Source organism: Pteronotus mesoamericanus, unplaced genomic scaffold, assembly GCF_021234165.1.
Source record: "Pteronotus mesoamericanus isolate MK-2021 breed Mesoamerican mustached bat unplaced genomic scaffold, CSHL_Meso_final contig_78, whole genome shotgun sequence".
Lineage (NCBI taxonomy): Eukaryota > Metazoa > Chordata > Mammalia > Chiroptera > Mormoopidae > Pteronotus > Pteronotus mesoamericanus.
In genome coordinates, this window is record NW_026555258.1 from 6,667,379 (window position 1) to 6,688,363 (window position 20,985).

At 46.8% G+C, this 20,985-nt stretch overlaps 1 protein-coding gene across 4 annotated transcripts in view; it reads right to left on the minus strand.

Annotated features, from left to right (window-relative positions):
- The window catches only part of GARNL3 (GTPase activating Rap/RanGAP domain like 3), a 119,807-nt gene that overhangs the window by 85,686 nt on the left and 13,136 nt on the right, over nt 1–20,985 (minus strand). For 3 of the 4 annotated variants that reach the window (XM_054584356.1, XM_054584355.1, XM_054584358.1), the window contains exons 2-3: nt 20,428–20,598; nt 2,877–2,946 (exon numbers count right to left, since the gene is read on the minus strand). In XM_054584356.1, coding sequence (XP_054440331.1) covers nt 2,877–2,946; nt 20,428–20,598 — 241 coding nt within the window. The remainder of the gene's footprint in view (nt 1–2,876; nt 2,947–20,427; nt 20,599–20,985) is intronic. The other variant, XM_054584357.1, reaches the window with a different exon arrangement.

The following is a 20,985-nucleotide window of genomic DNA, read 5'->3' on the forward strand; positions in this document are numbered from 1 at the left end:
TGAATGGCTGAGCTTAGTTCTTCACAAGGACTTCCTCCTCCTCCGTTTAAAGGCCAGGAGAAGTACATGATAAAATTTCAACTGTACAGAATCCTGGGTACCCTCTGAAACATTTGAGTTCCAGGAGGCCCAAGATTTATTGGGTTCCCAAGATTCATCAAGCCAGGTGTAAGAAAAGTAAATTCACCTTCTCATAAGCATAAAACAGGTTTTAATTTAATAATCCTCTGTGGTTTATAGGTTCATAGGGGGTTTATCCGTCTCCTTCCTTAAAACCTGAGATAGCAAAAATAAATGGGACGTGACTTAATGTCATTTTCCTCAACCATCCCAAGTGCCACTGCGTGTCATTTCTAACATGGGAAAGCTGGAGACAACCTAATTTTACAAAAGGAGGGAAACTCTGACACCGAGAGCTGTTTATCACCATGTGAAGCAATGGTAATGCTGAAGACTAATAGCAAGAAGAGGGTATTTACAAAATAAAGCTAGGTGAAAAAAGAGGAGTGCAAAATGAAATGTAAAACTTGATTATAGCCATGTAGAAATGATATTTGTAGCTACAAAGATTGGGAGGCACTGAAAGGGGATGAAAACACTTATGTAAGGTGGTAAAATTATACATGGAATTTGAAAAGGTATTTAAAATTTACAATAATTTAAAAGGGTGATCTCTCTCTCTCTCTCTCTCTCTCTCTCTCTCTCTCTCTCTCTCTCTCTCTCGGCTCCAGAGTAAACTCCTGAACAAACGGATGGGGGGCCTGGGATAACAGATGACTAGTCTGGGATTCTCCGAAGGCAGGGTTTCCTCAGTGTGGTCCCAGGAACAGCAGCATCAATGGCATCTGGGAACTTGGTAGAAATGCACATCCTGGCTTAACCCCAGACCTACTGAATCTGAAACTCGGGGGATGGGGTCCAGTCATCTGCTTAGTAAATTCTCCAGGTGATTCTGATGCCTGTTCAAGACTAAGCACTGCTCTTGAGAACTCCCCGGCCCGCTATTCTGTGATGCCCACAAGTCCACAAAGGGTCCATCTTCCACCCTGCCCTTCCTTTCCCCAGCACCACTCTCACTGTTTACAAGACCTCCATACTACTTATTAGATCAGGTTCAAAGTCTTCACCTGAGAGTCAGGTTCTACTTTTGCTACCATATTTCATCTTTACTACTATTGCTAGTTCACAGGAACTGTGCTTCTATGCACTGATTATCTCATCTAATCCTCTAACAACTCTGTAAGATAGATAATATTAACACCCCCATTTCACAGATGAGAATACTGAGGCCAAAATTAGTCCAAGATCCTGCCACTAGTAAATGATGAAACAAGAATGATTTCAGAGCACAAGGCCTTACACACCACTGAGGCCCAGAGAAGCTCACAGGGATAGTGAGCGATGGAGCTGGTATACGAACCCAGGCCTTTCTGATTGCAAAGCCTTCTTGCTTTGTAACTACGAAGGCCTGCTGTCTTACACTCTCTGCTAGGCAGAACCATTTGCTTATTGCCCTTCGAATGCACCACTGCCAGAAGTCATGACACCGGCAAGTATCTACTGTCTACGTTCCTTGCCACCAACCCACACCCTTTGGCCTCCTTGATGCTTTCCAGGCTGCCTCCCCAAGGTCCCCTCTCCCTTGGGGAATGGGCCACCTCTCCTTGTCTCAGCCCCTGCCTTGTCCTGCTGTGTGCCTCTCATAACGTTTACCATCTCCCACCCTGAACTGCAGTTACGCACACACGCCTTCAGGGGAGGTGGCAGTCTGGGCTGGCATGGTGTCCGACACAGGACTGGCACTGGGTCAGTTGATCAATGTGTCTTTCCTGTGACTACATTCATTCTTTAGAATATTTTATGAATCTCATCAGCCCAGCTGGAGGACAGTAAGAACCTGAAGAACAAGGACCAAATCTTTTACCTCTTTTATATTTTCAAGAATATTCAGCCCTGGGCCAGGTACACAGTTAAGCCTGTAATACATACTTGAATCCAAGCAAAATGCTCCTGATATACAGCTCTGGGGTGCTGTCCCCTGCTGCTGAAACCCTGTGAGAATGCCACTCCGATTGACGAGGACAACTGGGTACCACGCAAGTGGGCCCAATCAACATGTTTTTGGTAAATAGAAATAATAAATTTAATTTTTTAATAATGTTAAATAAAAATCAAGAGAATTTTATGAGCATACTTTCCTGAAAATGTGTTTAAATTTCCATGGGGGGCGGGGATCACAATTCTATCTTTAAAAAGAATTGAGGTTCTTATATGCCTTCATTATGTCTCTTACAGAATGAAAGCATACTGTTTTTAAAAATCGTAACATAAACCCCAATGTCTCTCATTTGAGAAAAACATGGATATTTTCATTCCAAATATTGATCATCTATTACAGTTATTTATCTAGTCCAACAGATATACCTTTAATGAGAAAATAAAGAAAACTCATAATATCCTAACTCTTATCATGTACCCAAAGAGCAAAGGTACAAAAAAAAGTCAGAATATGTATTTCAATAATATTTAAACCTCAAAAGCTAGATTTATAAACTTTTAGGAACAAGGTAATATGAAAACCAAATGCCTTACTAACTCATAAGTCATTTAAAAAATTATCTATATCAATAACACATAAAAATACCAAGCCACAACATGTTTTTAACAAACTGAAAGACAGAGATGAAAAGTACGTAACAATAAAAACAAAGATGATCAGATTATTACAGTCTTCTGACAGTCATTTACTTGCATCCAATCCTTATACTGTACTCACATGGTCTAACAGTAAATAAACAACAAAAGATCTGAAGCTTGGCGAGCCTCCTCGAAATCTAAATCAATGTACTACCACCGAACAGACAGTGTAAACTTACCAGCTCCACAGATCCATAATGTTTCCTACTGAAATCCCCACGTCTACAGCCTAGGTCTTCCGAGACAGAGCTGGAACAAAAATGCTTCATCAGTATTATACATAGCGATCTGGTCACAAACCTTCTGCAAAAATCGACTACCATTTGCAAAAAGGGCTGCTGTGGAGCAGGCTGGCCCCGGCCCCTCACTGCAGGGGAGCCTCCTTGCCACAGACACAGTCCTCAGCAGCCATTGCAGAGCCGGCTCTCGTGAGCCCTCAGGAAAAAGAAAAACACCCGAGTCATGCCTGGGAGTCTAGGCAGTGGCTGAATTAAATATTTAGTCATTGGGAATCGACTGAAATTTCCAAGGCTACTGGTGGTTTATAATTTCATTTCTGTAGAAGTCAAGGGGAGAGAAACCCTGCAGTAAACTTGAGGCGAGGGACAAAGCTTGCAATTATCTTTCGTTTAACAGAGGCTTTTTGTCCCCAATATTCCACATAAAAATACCAGCATTATTTGATGCTATAGAGAAGAGATAAAACTTTACATAGGAGGAAAAAAAAATCTTCAAAATCCTGTAGGCCCCACCCCCCTCTCATTTATGACAATATGAAAAAGACCAGGGCTAACAAAACAAAATCTAAATATCCAACTTCCAAGTATATTTAGCTTCTTACATAGCAGTAGCTAATACTTTCCCATCCCGTCCCCTCAAAAATGACTTCAATCAGATAAGAAAAATCATACGCATTATTGAAGAAGAGCAATTAAAACAAGGGCAAAATCCTTCCTGCATTTGCATCCTGAATACATTGTTACACACTCAAAACACACACATCTCATCGACTAGTTAGGAACCCAAACAGTACTCATGAAACCACCAGAGATCTGCAAATACAAACAGTTTTAATAAGTTTTGTCCTAATATGTCATGCAAATAACTCTAATAAAACACAGACACTAGAATTACACAGGAATCACATGTTTAAGATAGCCAAAACACTGGGGATCTGACATGCAAAGAAAGGTGCAGCTGGTACCTTTTCATCCTTCCTTAATAGGTAGGCTACATTGTCTAAATTACAGCTCTCCTGGCACGTTTCAGAAAGAGACCGACTCTGATGCTTAGCATCCACAGAACTGACTCTCTTCCAGGACCCTATCTGATAGGCTCCAAGAAAGACAGCATGAGAGAAACGAGATTAGAGAGTCTAATGGCATTCTGCTTCACCACTGCACAGAGATGGCTGAATTAATCTTATGTGAGAAATTTAACCTTTTGTCGTTCTCACTTCCTTAGCGGAAAATGTGCAACAAATTAACGAATGCAGCTTGCAAGGGCATCCTAGGTATTACCTTCCTGCTCCTAGTGACATGATTTTCTACCAAAAGAATCTCCAAAAGAGATGTAAAAACTCCTCTCCGCGGCCTATTCTGGTCCATATAAAATATGTCCTCTGTGCCCATCTTCTTAGCTCATTTTGAAAACTCTGCTGGAGAACGTTGCCACTGCCCTACACAGCAGTTGCAAAATCCTTCCCGGCCACCCGGGGCTTCAGAGAGAGGGGGCCCCAGTGGGAGGTGCGTCCACGCACTTGGACAGAGCCGGGCGCGGAGCGGAGCTCGACGGCTGCAGATCGAAAGCTCTGTGCGCCCAGATCTCAGCGCCCTCTTGAGTTTTTGCCGGGTCCACTCTGCGGTCAGCACCAGCAGCAGCTTCTGACAGGAAGGGCAGGATACTGAGCTCTGGGCCCTGCCCTGTGGGCCCTCACTACCACCCGGGGAAGGGGGTCCAGTTTTAGACACAGCGCCAGCTCCCTAACTGCTCACAGCCAGAGACAAAAACGCAGAAAGGATGATAACTCTACACCCTAGAGCAGCTTCCGAGAGGGAAACAATGTCTGAGGAAAAAGTCAAGCCAGATATAAACTGAACATCGGCCATCGGTGCCCTCTCCTCCCTCTCATTGCCTTTCACCCGGTGCACTGCTAACGCTGGAGCCTGGCTGGGCTGGACCATGGGGCTGCGCTTCTAGGGCTGCAGGAAGTGCTCGGCGTGGCCATGTTTAAGAGCACTCCCCACTCCCCTCTCCCTCCCCAGGCCCTCTGGCCCTTTGGCTTCCAGGACAAGAGGTGTGATGAGGGGATCCCCAGAGCTCCAAGGGGAGCTTTGTTCTCCCTCAGGCCCCCAAGTGTTTGGCCCGCTGCCTGGCACAGAGTGGACTTGCAGTAAACGTTGGTTGCATTAATGAAGGTATTTGTACATATCTGGATCCTACTGGCTACCACATGTCAGCACCTTCGTAAGCCCCAAAGCAGGCTGCCTGTCGACATTCTCCCTGATGGGCCCCTGGGTGTTATCCGATCGGTTCAGACAGTCCCGCGCCCAGAGGCAGGCCCTGCCCTGTGCACGCCACAACCCGTTCTCCTTTCCTCTTGGGCTTGCGGCGGGACTACATTTCCCGGCCCCTCCTGCAGGAAGCGTGGCCCTATGACTGCATGTGGGCCAAGAGAATATGGGTATGAGTGGTGTTGGGCACACCCCCGGGGGTCACTTCCTCTCCTTCCCTGGGTCCAGCAGATGGAGAGAACTATAAGGACCCGCAGAAATGCGGAGCTTCAAGATGGAAGAAACCTGGGTCTCTGGATGATCGAGCAGAAGCTCACACTTCCAAGAACATTGGTACCGGGTATGGTACGAGCAAGCGATGAACAATGAGTTAAGCACGTAGAATTTGGGTTTACCTGTGCAAGTCGCTGTGTCACCTGAACTAATGTGGAAGTCGGTACCTTGCAGTGGGGTGCTGCCATAGCAATAACCTAAAGCACATGGTGCAGGCTTAGTAGGCAGCCAATGTGTAAATGGACCTCAGCGGATGAAAGAGGGAGACCTATGTTATAAAGTAGGAAAACATGTGGCAAAACTCACGCCTGCAGTAATGCAGAAGATGGACCTGTGCCTCTGAGCCTGGATCTCTAGGAAAGGATCTGGACGGATCAGGGCGATGCTGCGTGCTGGCTTCTGCTGGCTGACTGCGGCAAGGATTTCTGACAAGGAAGAGATGAGCCCGGGCTAGAGCTAGATGGGTGCGGAGCAAAGGCAGCACACAAAGGAGAGAGTCCAGAGACAAAGGGCCACCTAGGCTTGAGAAATCGCTGTTTCTGGACCCCAAACAACATGAGTCTGGCCAGTGAAATGTGGGTAGAAGTCATGGGTACCTCCTCCAGGCCTAGCCCATCCAATTCCCGAGAATCACCCTTGGTCTCTCTGCTCAGCCGCTGGCTGAAGGGAGAGGGCAGTGAGGACCCAGGAAGGGGAGCCAAGAGTGAGCCTTGGGCTCTGAACTACAGCATAGAAGATCCCGAGTAGAAACACCCCCACTGGGCTATGCTATGAGTGAGAAATATCTTTTGTTTTAAGTCACTAAGATTCAAGGTTCATCTAAGATAACAGGTGATTTGATCTTAATTGACAGAACTCTTTAGAGGGAAAAGTCATGTGAGAGAGTAAGTCCCATAAAAAGGGGTCCTCTGAGGGCTGGTAGGCCACAATGGCTCTCGCAGGGGTCAGCAAACTGGGCCCTCCCTCGCCAAGCAAGGCCTGTTTTTGAAAACAAAGTTGTATTGGAAGACAGCCATGCACTTCGGGTACAGGTCGTCTGGGGCTGCTTTTGCGTTGCCATGGCAGAGTGGCACAGCAGCCAGAGGGACCCGGATGGCCTGATGGCACAAACTCCTTACTCTCTGGCCCTTTATGGAACAAGTGTGCCTCGCTCTGCCCTACAGCCTCCTGAATCCCTTTGGTTGGTTTTGGGCCTACCCACAAACTGTGATTAGTATGACAAAGAAAACACTGGACAGCAGTGTTTATCAGGCTTTAGAGTCCAGCAGAGTTCCTGGGAGGGAACATTTTTAAAATGCAGATTCCCTGGCCCTATTCCCAGAGGCTGTGATTCAGCTTCTCTGCGATTTTTAACAAGCAGCCAGGGAATCCTGATGCAGGCGGTCCACAGATAATGTTTGGAAAAACACGGCTCTTCCAGGCACTCTGGAAACCTGGGGAACCCGGGGGCCACCCTGTAGCACTTTTAGGGGAAAGGACAAGGCCTTGGTCAAGTTCCTCTGAGTGGGAGGGTGTGTGACACAGCCCTGAAGGGCGTGTGCTTCAGTCAGATGCGGGCTCCTAACCTCTCCGGGTCTTGGCTCCCGCATGCGTAAAATGTGGTTGACAGTGTTGCCTCCTCCACAGCATTACAAAGAATACGTTAGAAAGGGCAGATAAAAATTTATTCCAAGCACAATGTCTGCCACATGAAACCTATTCAATAAATGTTAGCTATTATTGGTAGTATGAATTCTTCTCAGGTTGCTAGGGAGGGCCCAGGGGAGGGGTGTTCAGCATAAATGATTATAAACTTTTTAAAGAGTTATAAATAAGATGCCTTCTTTGCTCCCACCCCCCACCCCTGCCACAGAAAGGGAGACCTGGGGCCCAGCTGCCGGCCCCTGGGGGCAGGGCTGGGGGCAGTGCTGGGGGCAGTGCCACAGCTTGGCGGGCCTCTCCTTCCCAAAGTGTGACCCAGCCGTGCGGCTTCACCAGGACAATACCTGGGACTGAGAGCATTTTTATCAGAACAAGGCAGGTGCAAAACCGCACCAGAGAGTTCAAGTTCCTCACATGCAATGTGATCTAGGTTCTAAATATAAACACTTCTGTTTTAGCAAATTAATGCATGAGGGGGCTGGATCATGTTTCACAAGCATGGATGGAACAGAGGAACTTCAAGCAAAATCTCTAAATAGGGCCTGGGATGAAAGCTAAGATTTCTAGGTCCAAGCAGAGGCTAGAAACATGACCATTATATAAGTCAGTTCCTGGAAAGCAGGACAACCCCCTTCACAGAGGCAAAGTCATGGGAACTGAAGAAGGAGAAAGAGGAAGCTGAACTCAATATGGGTCATGACTCAGTTCCCCAGAGATCAGTGACTGACCCTAAGGACTGGCCAGGCCCTACTAATTCAGGTCTCGGTCATGTCCAGTCCTGCTGGAAGAGTTAAAGCCGACAGGAAGAACTGGGACTGTTCCGGGATCCGTGGAGAACCTGAGAAACATCAGGCAGTCCCTTTGTTAAGCACGCAGCAGCAACAACAGACAGACGGAAGGGCTCCCTCTAGCTGAGGGACAGAGAAGGTAACGCAGGCGCCAGACCACAGGGTTAGGTGTAGGGGAGCCCAGGAACTTCCGACAGCAGGTTCCTGAATAGCATATTGCACAAGGGGGACCCATTGTCTTCCTTCTGATGGTGACACAGAAAAGCAGAGATGCCAATTATATCAGAGGTTCCAGTGACTTCTCATGATGAAATGGAAGGTTTTCTGACCCCTTTTGAGGAGATTGAAGACACCAGATTTGAGAGGCCGAGAGGTAAGCAGAAAGCATCCCGGGGGAGGGGCCTCAGATGGAGAGCCCTGGCCTCCTGCTCCAGGCCCCTCCCAGTTGCCCTGGGGCTTCCTGGGGTCTCAGCACCACACGCTCCTGCCCCGCAACCCCACAGCCACGACGTGGTCACACATGCCTGCATTTGGGTCTCGGGCACACTGGCTCTGTGAGCACAAGCAAGCCACTTCTCCTTGCTGACCTGTTTCCTCATCTGTGACACGGGCTGAGAAGAACACCTGTCTCCACTGGAGGCCTGGAAGATACCACGAGGCACTTAGGACAACACCTGCCACCCAGTAGCCACTAAGCGAATGCTGGTGGTCTGCCAGGGGCCTTACCTTTCAGGGTCATCGGCAAGCCCCATGTGTCTTGCAGAGGGTCTGGCTCATAGCAGGCTGCTCAGATATTGACTGAATAAATGAATCATGAATAAATGATGCCTCTGCTCACTCGTGCTCTCCTTGAATGCAGGTGGGCTCCGGCGCTAGCCCTCCGCCCCGCCCTGCCCCGTCTGCCATCACATGTTCTGACAAACCTCAGGAACTTGTGATGTGACGTTCACCATTGCTCGCTCATCTTTCTCATTCTAATCTTCTTTTCTCAAACATTCTGGAATGCAGTCCTCCTGTAGTATTTATGTGTCTACTAAGTTTCTGACAAAGACATGCACCCCAGGAACTTAACTGGTTTTCCACTCTGAAGTAGGTCTTGCAGTAACTCACTGCAAGGTTCCTTTCGGTAATGATCCCTACCAGTGCCTTTGAAATCCTCTCTCTCAATAAAAACAGAGCAACCACAGCAAATGCCATATGGGTGGGCATGTGGAATAGCCAGCTAAGCCTCTTTGGAGGACGCTGGACGGTTTCTTATGAAATTTAACATGCCAGAACCTCATGCTTCAGCAACAGTACCCTTAGACATTCATTCCAGGGAAGGGAAAATATATATGCACAAAAGCCTGACACAAATGTTCACAGCAGCTTTATTCCTAGTATCCCCAAACTGGGAAAGGCATAGATGTCCTTCAAAGGGCGAAGAGTTAAACTGTGGTGCATCCCTACCACAGAATATTACTTGGCAATCGAAAGGAACTAGCTACTAATACATGTGACAACTTGGATAAATCTCTAGAAAATTACTCTGAGTAAAAAAAAAGTCAATCTTAAAAGGTTATATTCTGTATAACCCCATTTATATAACATTCCTGAAATGACAAAATTATAGAGGGAAGAGGGAGGTAGGAGTGGGGATGGAGCTATTCTGTGTCTTCTCTGGTGATGGCTGAATGAACTTACAAGTTTGATAAAATGGCACGTAAAATGGGAAATCGAAGACCAATGGGTTGTATCAATGACGTAACCATTAGGGGAAGCTGGGTAGAAGGGACATGGGGGTCTCTTTGTCCTATTTATTATAACTGCATATGAATCTATGATTCCCTCAAAAAGTTTAATTTAAAAAACTCTATCGGAGTCAAAGTCCTCTCACTCATTCAATAAGCAGTTACTGGGCACTGATGGGTCCCAGGCGCTGAACCTGAGATGCGCGGTGCCTGCAGTCAGCACTTAGAGTGTGGTGGGAAAATGCAAAGTACACAGGACTTCCCGGGAGCAAAAATCCTGTGCAAGCAAAGCACACCTGTGTGGAGCAAATCTGGTAAATAGTTGAACAGCCTCTTTTTACTCCTTCATGAGTAGCATACGCAGCCTTCGGGGGCCGGTGCCCAGAGCAGAAGCCTGGGGGGTCTGTGACACTCTTCTCAGCTCAAGACCTGCCATCCAGAAACCAGGGGACTGCAACCTGCAAACTGACTCCTGCAAAGTGTACTGTCTGCATATCTGCTCCCCCTCCCCGCTCTTCAGTGACCTTGGCTCCTCCATTCCTCTACGGTCAAGACTGGAGGGGTTTCCAGCTCTGAGTATAATTTGGCTTGGGAAGCACTGCTCACAGCAGACCTACACATGCATGACCACAAGGTGTTAAGCAGAAACTTATTTAAGGAAAAAAAATCAGCAGACAACATATGTTGCCGCATACCTCCCACCACCTGCGAATTTTACTTCTTTGGGGAAATCCTTCCAGAGTCTGTCTCCCCAGGTTCTTGAAACTTCCCCACTGAGGTTCATTCACACGCTCTGCCTCCAACTGCACCCAGACTCTGGAGGAAGGCATGTTGCCTCAAATGGGTTCTTCTGAACCGTCCTCCCAGGCAGCAAGAATCGTAGAGAACATTAAGGTCACTCTGACCCTTGCTGCTGAGGGCGGGCTTTGAACCTGAACTTGTTAAAAATGCAGTTCTTCGGTCACCCCCCAGGACATACGGAAACAGAATCAGCATTTTAACAAGATCCCCCCAAGGGTTCATGTGCACATCGGAACCTAGACCTTGGTTCTCAAACCTAGTTTGTTTCAGGATCACCTGGAAAATTTTGTGTAAAGTTTTACAACATACCATGCATATTTCCCTGTGACTAGCTTCTCTGGTTCAACAATTTGCTTTTGAGATTTGTATATGTTGATACCTGTAGCTCTACTGCATTCACTCACACTGCTGTATCCTACTGTATCAATATCCAGCTGGTCCTCCATCTTCCTATTGTTGGGCATTTCACTTGTTTCCAGTTTTTAAACTATGCTGTAATGAACAGCCTCTTACCTGTCTCCTTGAACCCAAGTGCAATCATGTCCCTAGATCCACGCCCAGGAAGGCAATGCTGGGTCATGACGTGTACACCTTTATTTTCCTACATGTTGCCAAATTTGCTTTCCAAAGTGAGTATACAGGTCCTCCAATAATCTCGTTTTGTTCAATGTTGCTTTGTTATGACATTGATCAGGTGCTGTAGGAACTTCACTCTTGTTTATATCAATTATCCTATCGAAAAACTGGTTTTGTTATATGTTGTCTCACTGCAGTCCCAAGGACCTATCAATGACATTAAGTGAGGACTTACTGTATGCCAACTTACTCTCCCATCAGCAGCGTGTGAGTTCTATTTGCTCCCTATCCTAGCCAACACTTGGGATTGTCAGAAATTGTTTTTTGTCAGTCTGAGGATATAAAATGATGTCTCGCTGAGTTGTGGTTGTAATTTGTATTCCTCTGATAACTCAAGAGCTTGAACATCTTTTCCTGTGTTTATCAGCCATCTGAACTACCTTTTCTGTTATCTGCCTATCTCAAATCCTTTGCCCACTACCTTTTTGTAGGTCGTTGGTCTTCTTTTAATTGATTTGCAGGAATAATTCTGAATGTCAACCCTTTTTTAGTTAACAAATTACAGATGTCTTCTTCCAGAGAGTGTTTTTTCTTTTTAAGCTCTTTTCCTGGTATCTTCTATCATGTAGAAAATTTAAAATTCTAATGTAGATATTTTCAGTCTTTCCCTTGAATGGTCTTTGTTTTTCTCACTTAAAAAATCCTTCCCCATCATGATGTCATAAAGATAGTCTCTTATCATTCCTTGCAAACATTTTAGAGTTTTCATCTAAATATATAAATACCAAGTTTTCACCTAGACCTCTTCAGTCAGAATCTTTAGGAGCAGAACTTAAGCACATGTAATAACTTTTTTTTTAAAGAGAAAGGGAAAGGGAGGGAGAGGAAGAGAGGGAGAGAAACATCAATCAGTTGCCTGAACCAGGGGCTGAACCTGCAACCCAGGCACATGCCCTGACCAAGAACTGAACCAGCGACCTTTTACTTTGCAGGACAATGCCCAACCAACTGAGCCACACTGGTCACAGTGCACCATAGTTTTAATGAAAATAAATTCTAAAGGTAATTCTAAGAAATGCTGGTAGAACCCGTTCGCTGCCCACTGGATGCCTATGGAAGTATCTCCTCTACAAAATTCCAGGAATGCATCTCATCTCTCTGTCATTCTTTCTTTTTCTATTCCCAAACTTGAAGTGTCTTGAAGACCCTAGGGTCTGTCCTTTGAAGGACTGATATCCTCTTACAGCTTCAATATTACCATATGCTCAAATGCACCCCTCTGTGCTTCACTAGGTTCAGTTACCTTTCCTAATTCTCCCAGAAGCACTAGCAGCTCAGTATGGTTTTTCAAAAACTCATCCAATAACTTGGCTTCCCATTTCTGTTGGTGCACAAGTATTTTCACAATCTCCCAGATATGGGATCACCTTTGACTTCTCCCCACCTTTCAAGCTCTACAGTCAGTCATCAAATACCATCAGCGATCTTTTCCCACACTTAGCCAGCCCAGCCGCTGTGTCTGACAGATCCTCTCTGTTTCGCACCCAGACTCCCACATAGCCTTGCCCGTCTTCCTGCCTCCTCATCATAGGATCTGAGGGTGGAAGAGGCTTCCAGGTCCAGAAACTTAAGGACCATCTGGTGCCCCATCCATCATCTGTGATTGTGTGTTCTCTATCAGATACTTGAAAAACAGCTCTCCAGTCTCTACTTACACACTAGCAGTGATAACAAACACAGCATGTCCCCCAAACCCTCCATTCTTCCCTTTAAACATTTTTCCTATATTGAGTTGAAATCTATCACACCTTAATTTCCACCAGCTGGCCCAACATTTTCACCCTTTCATTTTTTCATGCCGCCACCATCCTTACACACCCCCGGTCCCGTCACGTCTGGCCTGCTCTCCTGTGCCTCTCGGCGCTCCAACCCCCTTTCCTGCCGGCTGGCCAAGCTCCTGCTCGTCTTGGGACCTGGAATGCTCTCTTCATACTCCTTCTCCCAGACCCACCTCCCACCCTCAGACTAGAAATGACAAAGACAGGATTGGATTGACATCTGCCTCCCCCCCTAGAATATAAGCTCCACAGTGGTAGGTGTTTCTCATAGGACTATTGGTTTAAGCCAGTGCAGGATTCTTAGCACCAACCTGGTACCTGGCACAGTCAGCTCTCAGCAGGATTTTGTTGAATGACAGATGGGTGGGTAGATGGATGGATGAAAGGTGGCCAGCCCTTTGGGACCTTATAAAACAAGTTAAGGTCACTTCTACGGGAAAGCCCTTCACATAAATATTTGAGGAAAGTCATCACGTTCCCTTAGGGTTTTCTTCCTCACAGGGGTCAAGAGTGGCATGGGAGGCGGGGTGAGCTGTGCTGCGCGGCCCCCAGAGAAGGGGCAGGCTGGCACACGCACCGCTCTGTAACCTCCTCTGGGATCAGGCCCAGAGAGGCCCGTGTGCCCACACTGCTGCTGCTGGCGGCTATGCGCTCCCGAGGTCTACCCTGGAGCGGGCGTGAAAACACTGGAAGTGTTGCCTTGGGTTAAGCTCCAAAGGTTTGCTTCAGAGGTTAACACAACACCAGTAAAATGAGCAAACACAGAAATGGTGTGGGGGCCACGCAGAAAACAAACTGCGACACCATTCACTAGCCGTTAGTTCACAGTGAAGCTTAACGTTTCCTGTCTAGTAATCGGTGCCTTTTGATAAATACATAATACAATTAAGTGGAACTGGTTGTCACCCTAACTTTAGAAAGTGAATTAGCAGCAAGTGTCAAACTCATTCAAATATATGCTTAAGACCCTTGCTTGCGATTTATTGCATGTAAATTATAGCTCCACAAAATATTTATTTTAAAATGTCATACAGAGAAAACATAGAACTCTGACCCTAAATTTAAATAAAGTAATATTAATATGTATACAGAAATTATAGGTGTGCAAGTGTTGCCTGATGTTTATTTAGCCTGATCTTAGGCAACAAACAGCTCCTTCATGAGCCATCAGGTCTACAACTGGAAAACGGGGCTTAATTAGGTAACTAATTCAACAAACACTGGCAACTGCGGTAACTTTCTCATAGGACTATTGGTTTTAATGAGAAAATACACGTGAAGCACTTAGCACGGTGTCTAGTTTGAGCACGGTAACTGTTGGAACAAATAGAGGTTGCGCAACCACACCGCTCATTATGAAGAAGATACGTGTGCGCTTGAGGAACAACACAAAGAGGAGAAGAAAAGGCTCGTTGTGGAAATCAGGGGCAAGCTAGAATTTGCTGTAATCAAAAATTTTCTCATTTTAAGAACATAGCTGCTGGGGAGGAAAAACTTTTCCTCTGCCCTGTCAGGTTCTACGACTGGGGCTTGTGAATTAAACTGACAAAAGACAGACTAACAGGATAAAAAGCACACTAATTTTCTTTTTAATTTTATGGGCTCCACAGAAGAGCAAACCTAAAGAAGCGGTTAGGCTCAGGTGCTTATACACCATTTTAACTAAGGGCAGTACATTGTGGGGAAGTGACTGCACAGAAGAAAAGGGACCTGGGGCTCCCGGGAGCGGTAAGTCATGGGAAGGCAAACACGAGGGGGAAAGGAACGGCCTACGAGGGCTGCTCAGTGAGGTTTCTGCGTGAAGACTTGTCCCGCGGCCTCCTCTGTCGCTGCTGGAAGTGTGTTCTCCTCCTCCTGGTTCAAGAGGGAGCCAGGGACCTTTACAAAAGGAAATTTCTGCCCTGCTCTTAGGCAGATAGGGGAGCACAGGGATTTCTTCCTGGGCCTGCGTTTTCTCAATTGCCTTCAGCTCAAAATAATCCTTTGGCCAAAGTGGTCTATTTTCAGGTGGCATGTTCTGATCTCATTCATAGTCAATGCCAATATGTGAAAAGTTCTTAGTCTCAAATATAAAAATAAATGCTTGTGGAACTGCCTAGATTTCACTTTGAGGTAACCACGGAGAGGGAGAAGGCCAAGCTAATTTTTAAATCATCTCTGCATCATATTAGAATTTTCTGGACCAGTCAGACCCACTCATGCTCATCTGTCCTGTTTTCCTCCAGGCACAGGCAGAGCACGTAGCAGAAGTAAAGCGGCTTACCTCATGCTTTTAAGGTCAAACTCTATTTCTGAAAGATTTTCTAAAATTTTTACTTCACTAAGCTACTCTGATTCTGAGATAGTTAAGAAAATGAAACCACGGGTGAGGGAGAGTGGTGAGGAAAGGGGGAGGGGGTGTTCTCTAAAGAAAGTAAAATAATAGATGAACCAAATGTACAGAAATACAGGAGGCAAAAGTATTTTCACTAGGCAGATTTATTACTAGAGGAAATGACAAGAAAACCACCAGCCTGCTTCCATAGCCAAAATGAGATTTACAGAAATGAGTGTCAGCTAACATCCATTTAGGGCAGAGGAGCCTAAACTATTTCATTTTGTCTCTTAAAGCAATGATTAAAAGAACAATAATATCTAGTCACTATTTATAGTGTGTCCTTATGGTGTCTGTACTTTGAGATGAGGTAAGCACCAAAAATGGGTTGTTGGCCCATGAGGACTTAAAATTTGAAAGAATAGAAAACTCAAATCGTCAAAGGAATACCATTCTTAGTACTGGCATAACCTCCTTGAAGTTGAAAATGATTGCTTTTAGCAGCTGTCCCTCCAGGGGACGGTGGGCTCAGCGGTAAGTAGGACACCTGCTGCTCCTGCTCCCAGCGAAGGGCCAGGGTGTCCTGGCAGAGCGAGCTCCTACTCCTCCCCGAGACGATCTGTAACTCCGCCTCACCCCTGAATGGTGAAGGTCCACATTCCTCTCCCCTCGCTCAGGCCACCGCCTTCCTGGGGGACTTCACTGTCCCTGTGCCTCTCTGCCAGCGACTCTCCAAACCGTACCTCCAACCTGGCCCTTCCTCTCCCACCGCTAAGTCCGGCTTCCCACTGAGGACACAGTTCCCGGGGCACCCCAGCAGCCCCGAAGCATAACCTGGCTGAATCCCACTCACTCCCACTGCTGCCTCACTCTGGGCACCCGGTCCAGGGTCATCTCCGTCTTCCCTCACACCCGACGCCTCCTCGGTCACCGGGCCCTGTTCCTGCTACCTGCACGGTGCTGCTTTAAAATGTTGTAGGTTCCTATCTGTGTATGTATGTGTCATTCTTTGAAGAAATAACACATTTGCTTGGTTCAAAACTATAAGGCTGTACAGGGCAAAGCCTCCCTCTCCTGCCCGCTCAGCCCCGCACTTCCGCTCCCCACTGTCAGCCCGAGTTATTATTGCATTATCTCCCAGGCTGGATTATTATTGCGTTATCTCCCAGAGCTGCTGGACACATTTACAGAGAAAAAGAAATACATATGCCCTCCCCCTTTCTTTACACGAACGGCAGAAAACCATACACAACTCTACTCCTTGTCTGTTATTTTTTCATTTCATGTATCTTAGTGATCTTTCCAAATCAGTACCAAAAAGCTCCTGTATTTTTTCTTATGGCCACATAGTATTTTATGTACCCAAATGAGTGCCAAAGTGCAATGCATAGTCTTGACTGAGCCATTGGCTCTGAGGACGTGTGCAGATCCCACAACGTCCGAGCCCCTGGCCCCTTCTCTCCTTTCCATTTGCACTTCCTCTGCTTCAGCTCAGACCTTCATCAGTGCAGAAGCCTTCTGACTGGCTTCTCTGCTCTACTACCCTTAACCTACACCCAAGAAATATATCTAGTGAGTCCTCTCTACATGCCAGATGCTCTGCTAAGACGGGGAAGAACAAGAGAATCAAAACCAACAAAACCAAACAAACCTCTCCTAACCAGACCCACACGATCCCTGCCTGTCTCACTGTTGTTGGAGCTTTGGGAGCTCAGGACAGGCCATCTAGAATATCCCACTCCATCTCTGCTCAATAAAATCTATCAAGGGAAAGGAAGGATCTACTCCTTTGTCAAGGTACATTTCACATTATTCTCTATAAAAAACTTTCCTAAGTACCCTCCTCCCGCAGAGATGTAACTGGACCCTCCTGCACCTGAGAGCATTTATCTTACGATCTTTGTCTTATTCTCTCTTGGATTTTGTGCTGTCAGGGCCCTCTCATTAATGGCAAGATGAACCATTCAGCTGCCCAAGTCCAAACTCTGTGGTTCACCTTCCACATTCCGCTGCTTCTAAGTTTAACAGGTGCACTCTAATCTTCCCCTTAAATATGCCTTCAGTCAATCTCATCGCCCTGCTTGCTATCTCTCCCTGATCACTTTACTACGTCTCCCGGCCCCCAGCCTCCTTCTACTGAAATCCGGCTGCCCCCAGACACCGGTTACCCTTCCAACAGGTATATCTGATCGTGCTATGCCCGGACCTAAAGAGTCAGATCACACTTCTTAGCAGGGCAGTTAAGCCCTTCCACCCCCCAGTGAATTGGCTGCTGTCACCTTCTCAGACTCACTGCTCACCGCTCCCCAAGAAGTACCAGCCAAGCCAGGCTGTTCATGGCTCCCTCAACACCCAGAGCGCTTTAATGCTGCCGGCCTTTGCGCACATGCACACGTGCAGGGGAAGGTCTCTCCCGCCTCTGCCTGGTAAACTTCCTGCCCTTCAAGTCTTGCCTCCACAGGAATCTCCTTAGCCTGCCCTAGGTAACTGCACTTTCTTAACCCCCCACTTAATCTGGAAAGAGATGCTTTCTTTGCATCCCCAGTGCCTAGCACGAGGCTCAGCACAACGCACATGTGCTCAGGAAATTGTTTCATAGATACCAGAAGCCTTTTCTGGCAGAGAAAAGGCCTTTGTATTACCACAGTACGTGGCACAAGGCCCAACTTTGTGCTTGGTCAGCTTGATTGGTGTCCAGTACGGTACTGTCAGGGTCATCACCGGACAGTACCATGACGCCCTTTGGACACTGACATCCCATAAACACTGCTCCTGACTGCATGGCTGAGCACTGGGAGGTGAGGCTGTGGGCACCACAGTGGGAAAGACCTAGGTTCAAATCCCTTACAGCTGTAACTTACAAGCTGTGTGTCCTGGACAAGTCTCTTAACCTTCCAGACACCCAGCTTCCTCATCTCTAAAATGAAGCTAATAGTAGCTACCTCATCTCAGGTTGTGTGCGTGTGTGGACTAAATAAACGTATTTAGGATGTTTGTGCAGGTGCCTGGTATGCAAGTAATCAATAAATGTTTGCTGAATGCAATGTTTGCAAGTTCATGAATGAGTGGTGCACAGACTGGCAGTTTTTAAAGGCCCATCTTTCTAGCACGTTTTCAGGAGAACCCAACATTCGGCTCTCGGTAGAATCAGTTTCCTGCCTTGGGCCGGACCCACCAGACTCAATCCCCACTACTGTGGCTCTGGCCCCGAGGCCGAGGCCACCCATCACCAGGGCTCAGCCCTGCCCCTACCCCTACCCCAGGTCACCAATAGGGCCCCAGAAGGCTCTGCCACAGCTCTGCACGCCCCTTTGACCATGCCATCCACACGACGCATTGTGGGGCCGGTTGTTTACAGCAAAAAGGCTGTGCCTGCCGGACCACTGTGAAGACTGCACTTCTGCCTGCTGCTGGGAGGACAGAGTGGCCCTTCTCCCTACCCCACGTTGGCAGATGGAGGCTCGGCATCCCTTCCCTCTTTGCGATGTGCCAGGGCTGTCCAGGACTCAGGCTACCAGCGGCCACCAAAATACAGGAACCTTTTGCTCAGAAAATTCAGTATTCACTGAAATTTGAGATTTCAGTTTCAAATGAAGGAAACATTCAATTCCTATACTCTCATAAATGGACTTCAGGGGCCATGTATAGAATGTATGGTGATAGCTCTGAAAAGTCAGCAGTGACTCCCTCGTTTCCCTGAAGAATCCACGGCAGAGCTAGCAATATAAATTTATCCAAACTCTGTGAACCTTGTCTATTTCAACCTGCATTATCTCTTAACATAAAAGCTATCAATGGCTCCCCATTGCCTAAAGCTCAGATATAAAGCTCAGACCTCTTAGCTAGGCATATAAGGTGCTTCATAAGTATTTTGTATTGATTTACGTGTAGTCACACTTTTTAAAGCAGCCTTTCTCAACATTTGCTGCACATAAGAACCACCTGGGAGCTTTATAAAATACTGGTATTTGTATCGCATCCTAGACCTCGGAGTCCTGCAGGGATGGTGCAGGCTTCCGTATGTATTTAAAGATCCCAGGATGGTCCTCATGTACAGCCAGGTCTGAGGACCGCTGGTTTAATGCCTACCGACATGGCTGGAACATACTTTCATGGATCCGAGCCTTAGCTCTGCAGCTACGTTTCAAGGGGCCTTCTTCGCTCTTTCCTGCCTGGCTAGGCTCAACTGCCACCCTTTTCTCCCCTGTCCTCCAGCACGTTACTTGCTCTTCCCGCACTGGGTGTGTGTTTGTTTCCAGCAGCACTGGAGTTTACTTGGTTACTCGCATCTCCCTGCAATGGCTGTGAGTTCCTTGAGAAGAAAGGTCCCAAAGAGTCCTCTTTTAGCCACCCCAGAGCCACTGAGTTGTTTAGTCTAGAGCCACTAGAATCTCTGGGGGTGGGCCTTGGGCATAAGTTGTTTCTGAAGTCTCATGGGTGACTTTGATCCATGTCCCTGGCTAGGAATTAGCTTCACAAAAGCACTGGGAACAGTAAGCATCAGTAAATACCTTATTTGTTGCATTGAATGGATGAAGTATCTCATTTGTTTTTAATCAATCACATCGTGGCACCTAGTTGCCTTTGATTCCCCTGGAAAGCTAAGCACTCTGTCTTGTACTACCTCTTCAATCATTTACTCATTTATTCACCCAACAAATACTATTGCACGCCATAACAAAACCCTGGGGATTCGAGAATAAACTGGAAAACATGGTTACCGCCCTATGGGACTTAGAGTCTATTAACATATTAGTTATAGTATAGTTATTATCACTCCTTCTGAATAATATTGGTTATTTCCTCCCTCCATATACTATTTGATATTCAAGGTTAAGGAAATCTCTGATTTCCCTTACATCCCCGGTATGCTGCTGGTACATAGAAGGCATTCTGCAAATCTTTATTGAATCAAGGCAACAGTTTCATAGCACTTATCACCAATTAGTTTGCATTCCTTTGTGTGGTTATCTGATTAATGGCTGCCTGTCCCTTGAGCTGTAAATCCCCTGAAGACAGGAACTGAATTTATTTTGCTCACTATGCCTGCATAGGTGCTCAATGAATATTGCTAAGTACAATAAATAAATACATGAATAAGACATCATTAAGAACAAAAATGAATTCCCCCAACTCAGTATCTACTCCTCCCTCCCTAGTCTCCCCTCAAAAGGGAATTTTCCTCCTGAGCATTAAGGGATTTTAAGTTACAGTGAACATGAGCCCAAACAGATGATGTTTCTTTTACTTACTTACAGGTTGACCTGGGACTCTACTTCAGGGTCTTTCGTTGGCCATGGCTGAAGGGACTGGATGCCAAAGGAGAGAGACGACTTTGCTTTCCACAGGAGGGTTTGCGCGACCTGACCCCCACAGGACCCCTTCGCCAGCGGATCCATCGGAGGGCCTGGAGGCTGGAGGGCTGTGCTGAAGCAGAAGGAGTGGGGAAAGGCACTGAGAACAGAGGACAAGGAGGACAGGCCAGTCACTGGCCCACTCTGGTACCGCTACCCAGAGCCCAGCCCCATTCGTAAGTTAGGGACCCAGGTGTCCCACTAAGACTGCATCATGCGCTTGCTGCTTGCAGTGATGCCCGAGCATGCCAGGGGCAGGCGGGCTCCGCCCACATCCTACCGTGTCCCTCAGCAAAGACAGAAGTCATCCACGCTGCGCAGTCAGCAGGGTCCAGCGGACAAGGAGGACAGTGAGCACTGAAATCACCTCAGACTCACTGAGGAAAAGGCAACATTTGTCCAGGAAGGGACAGCTACGTCTGGAGTGTCTGGGGAATAGTTAGTGATGGGGCTTCATGGC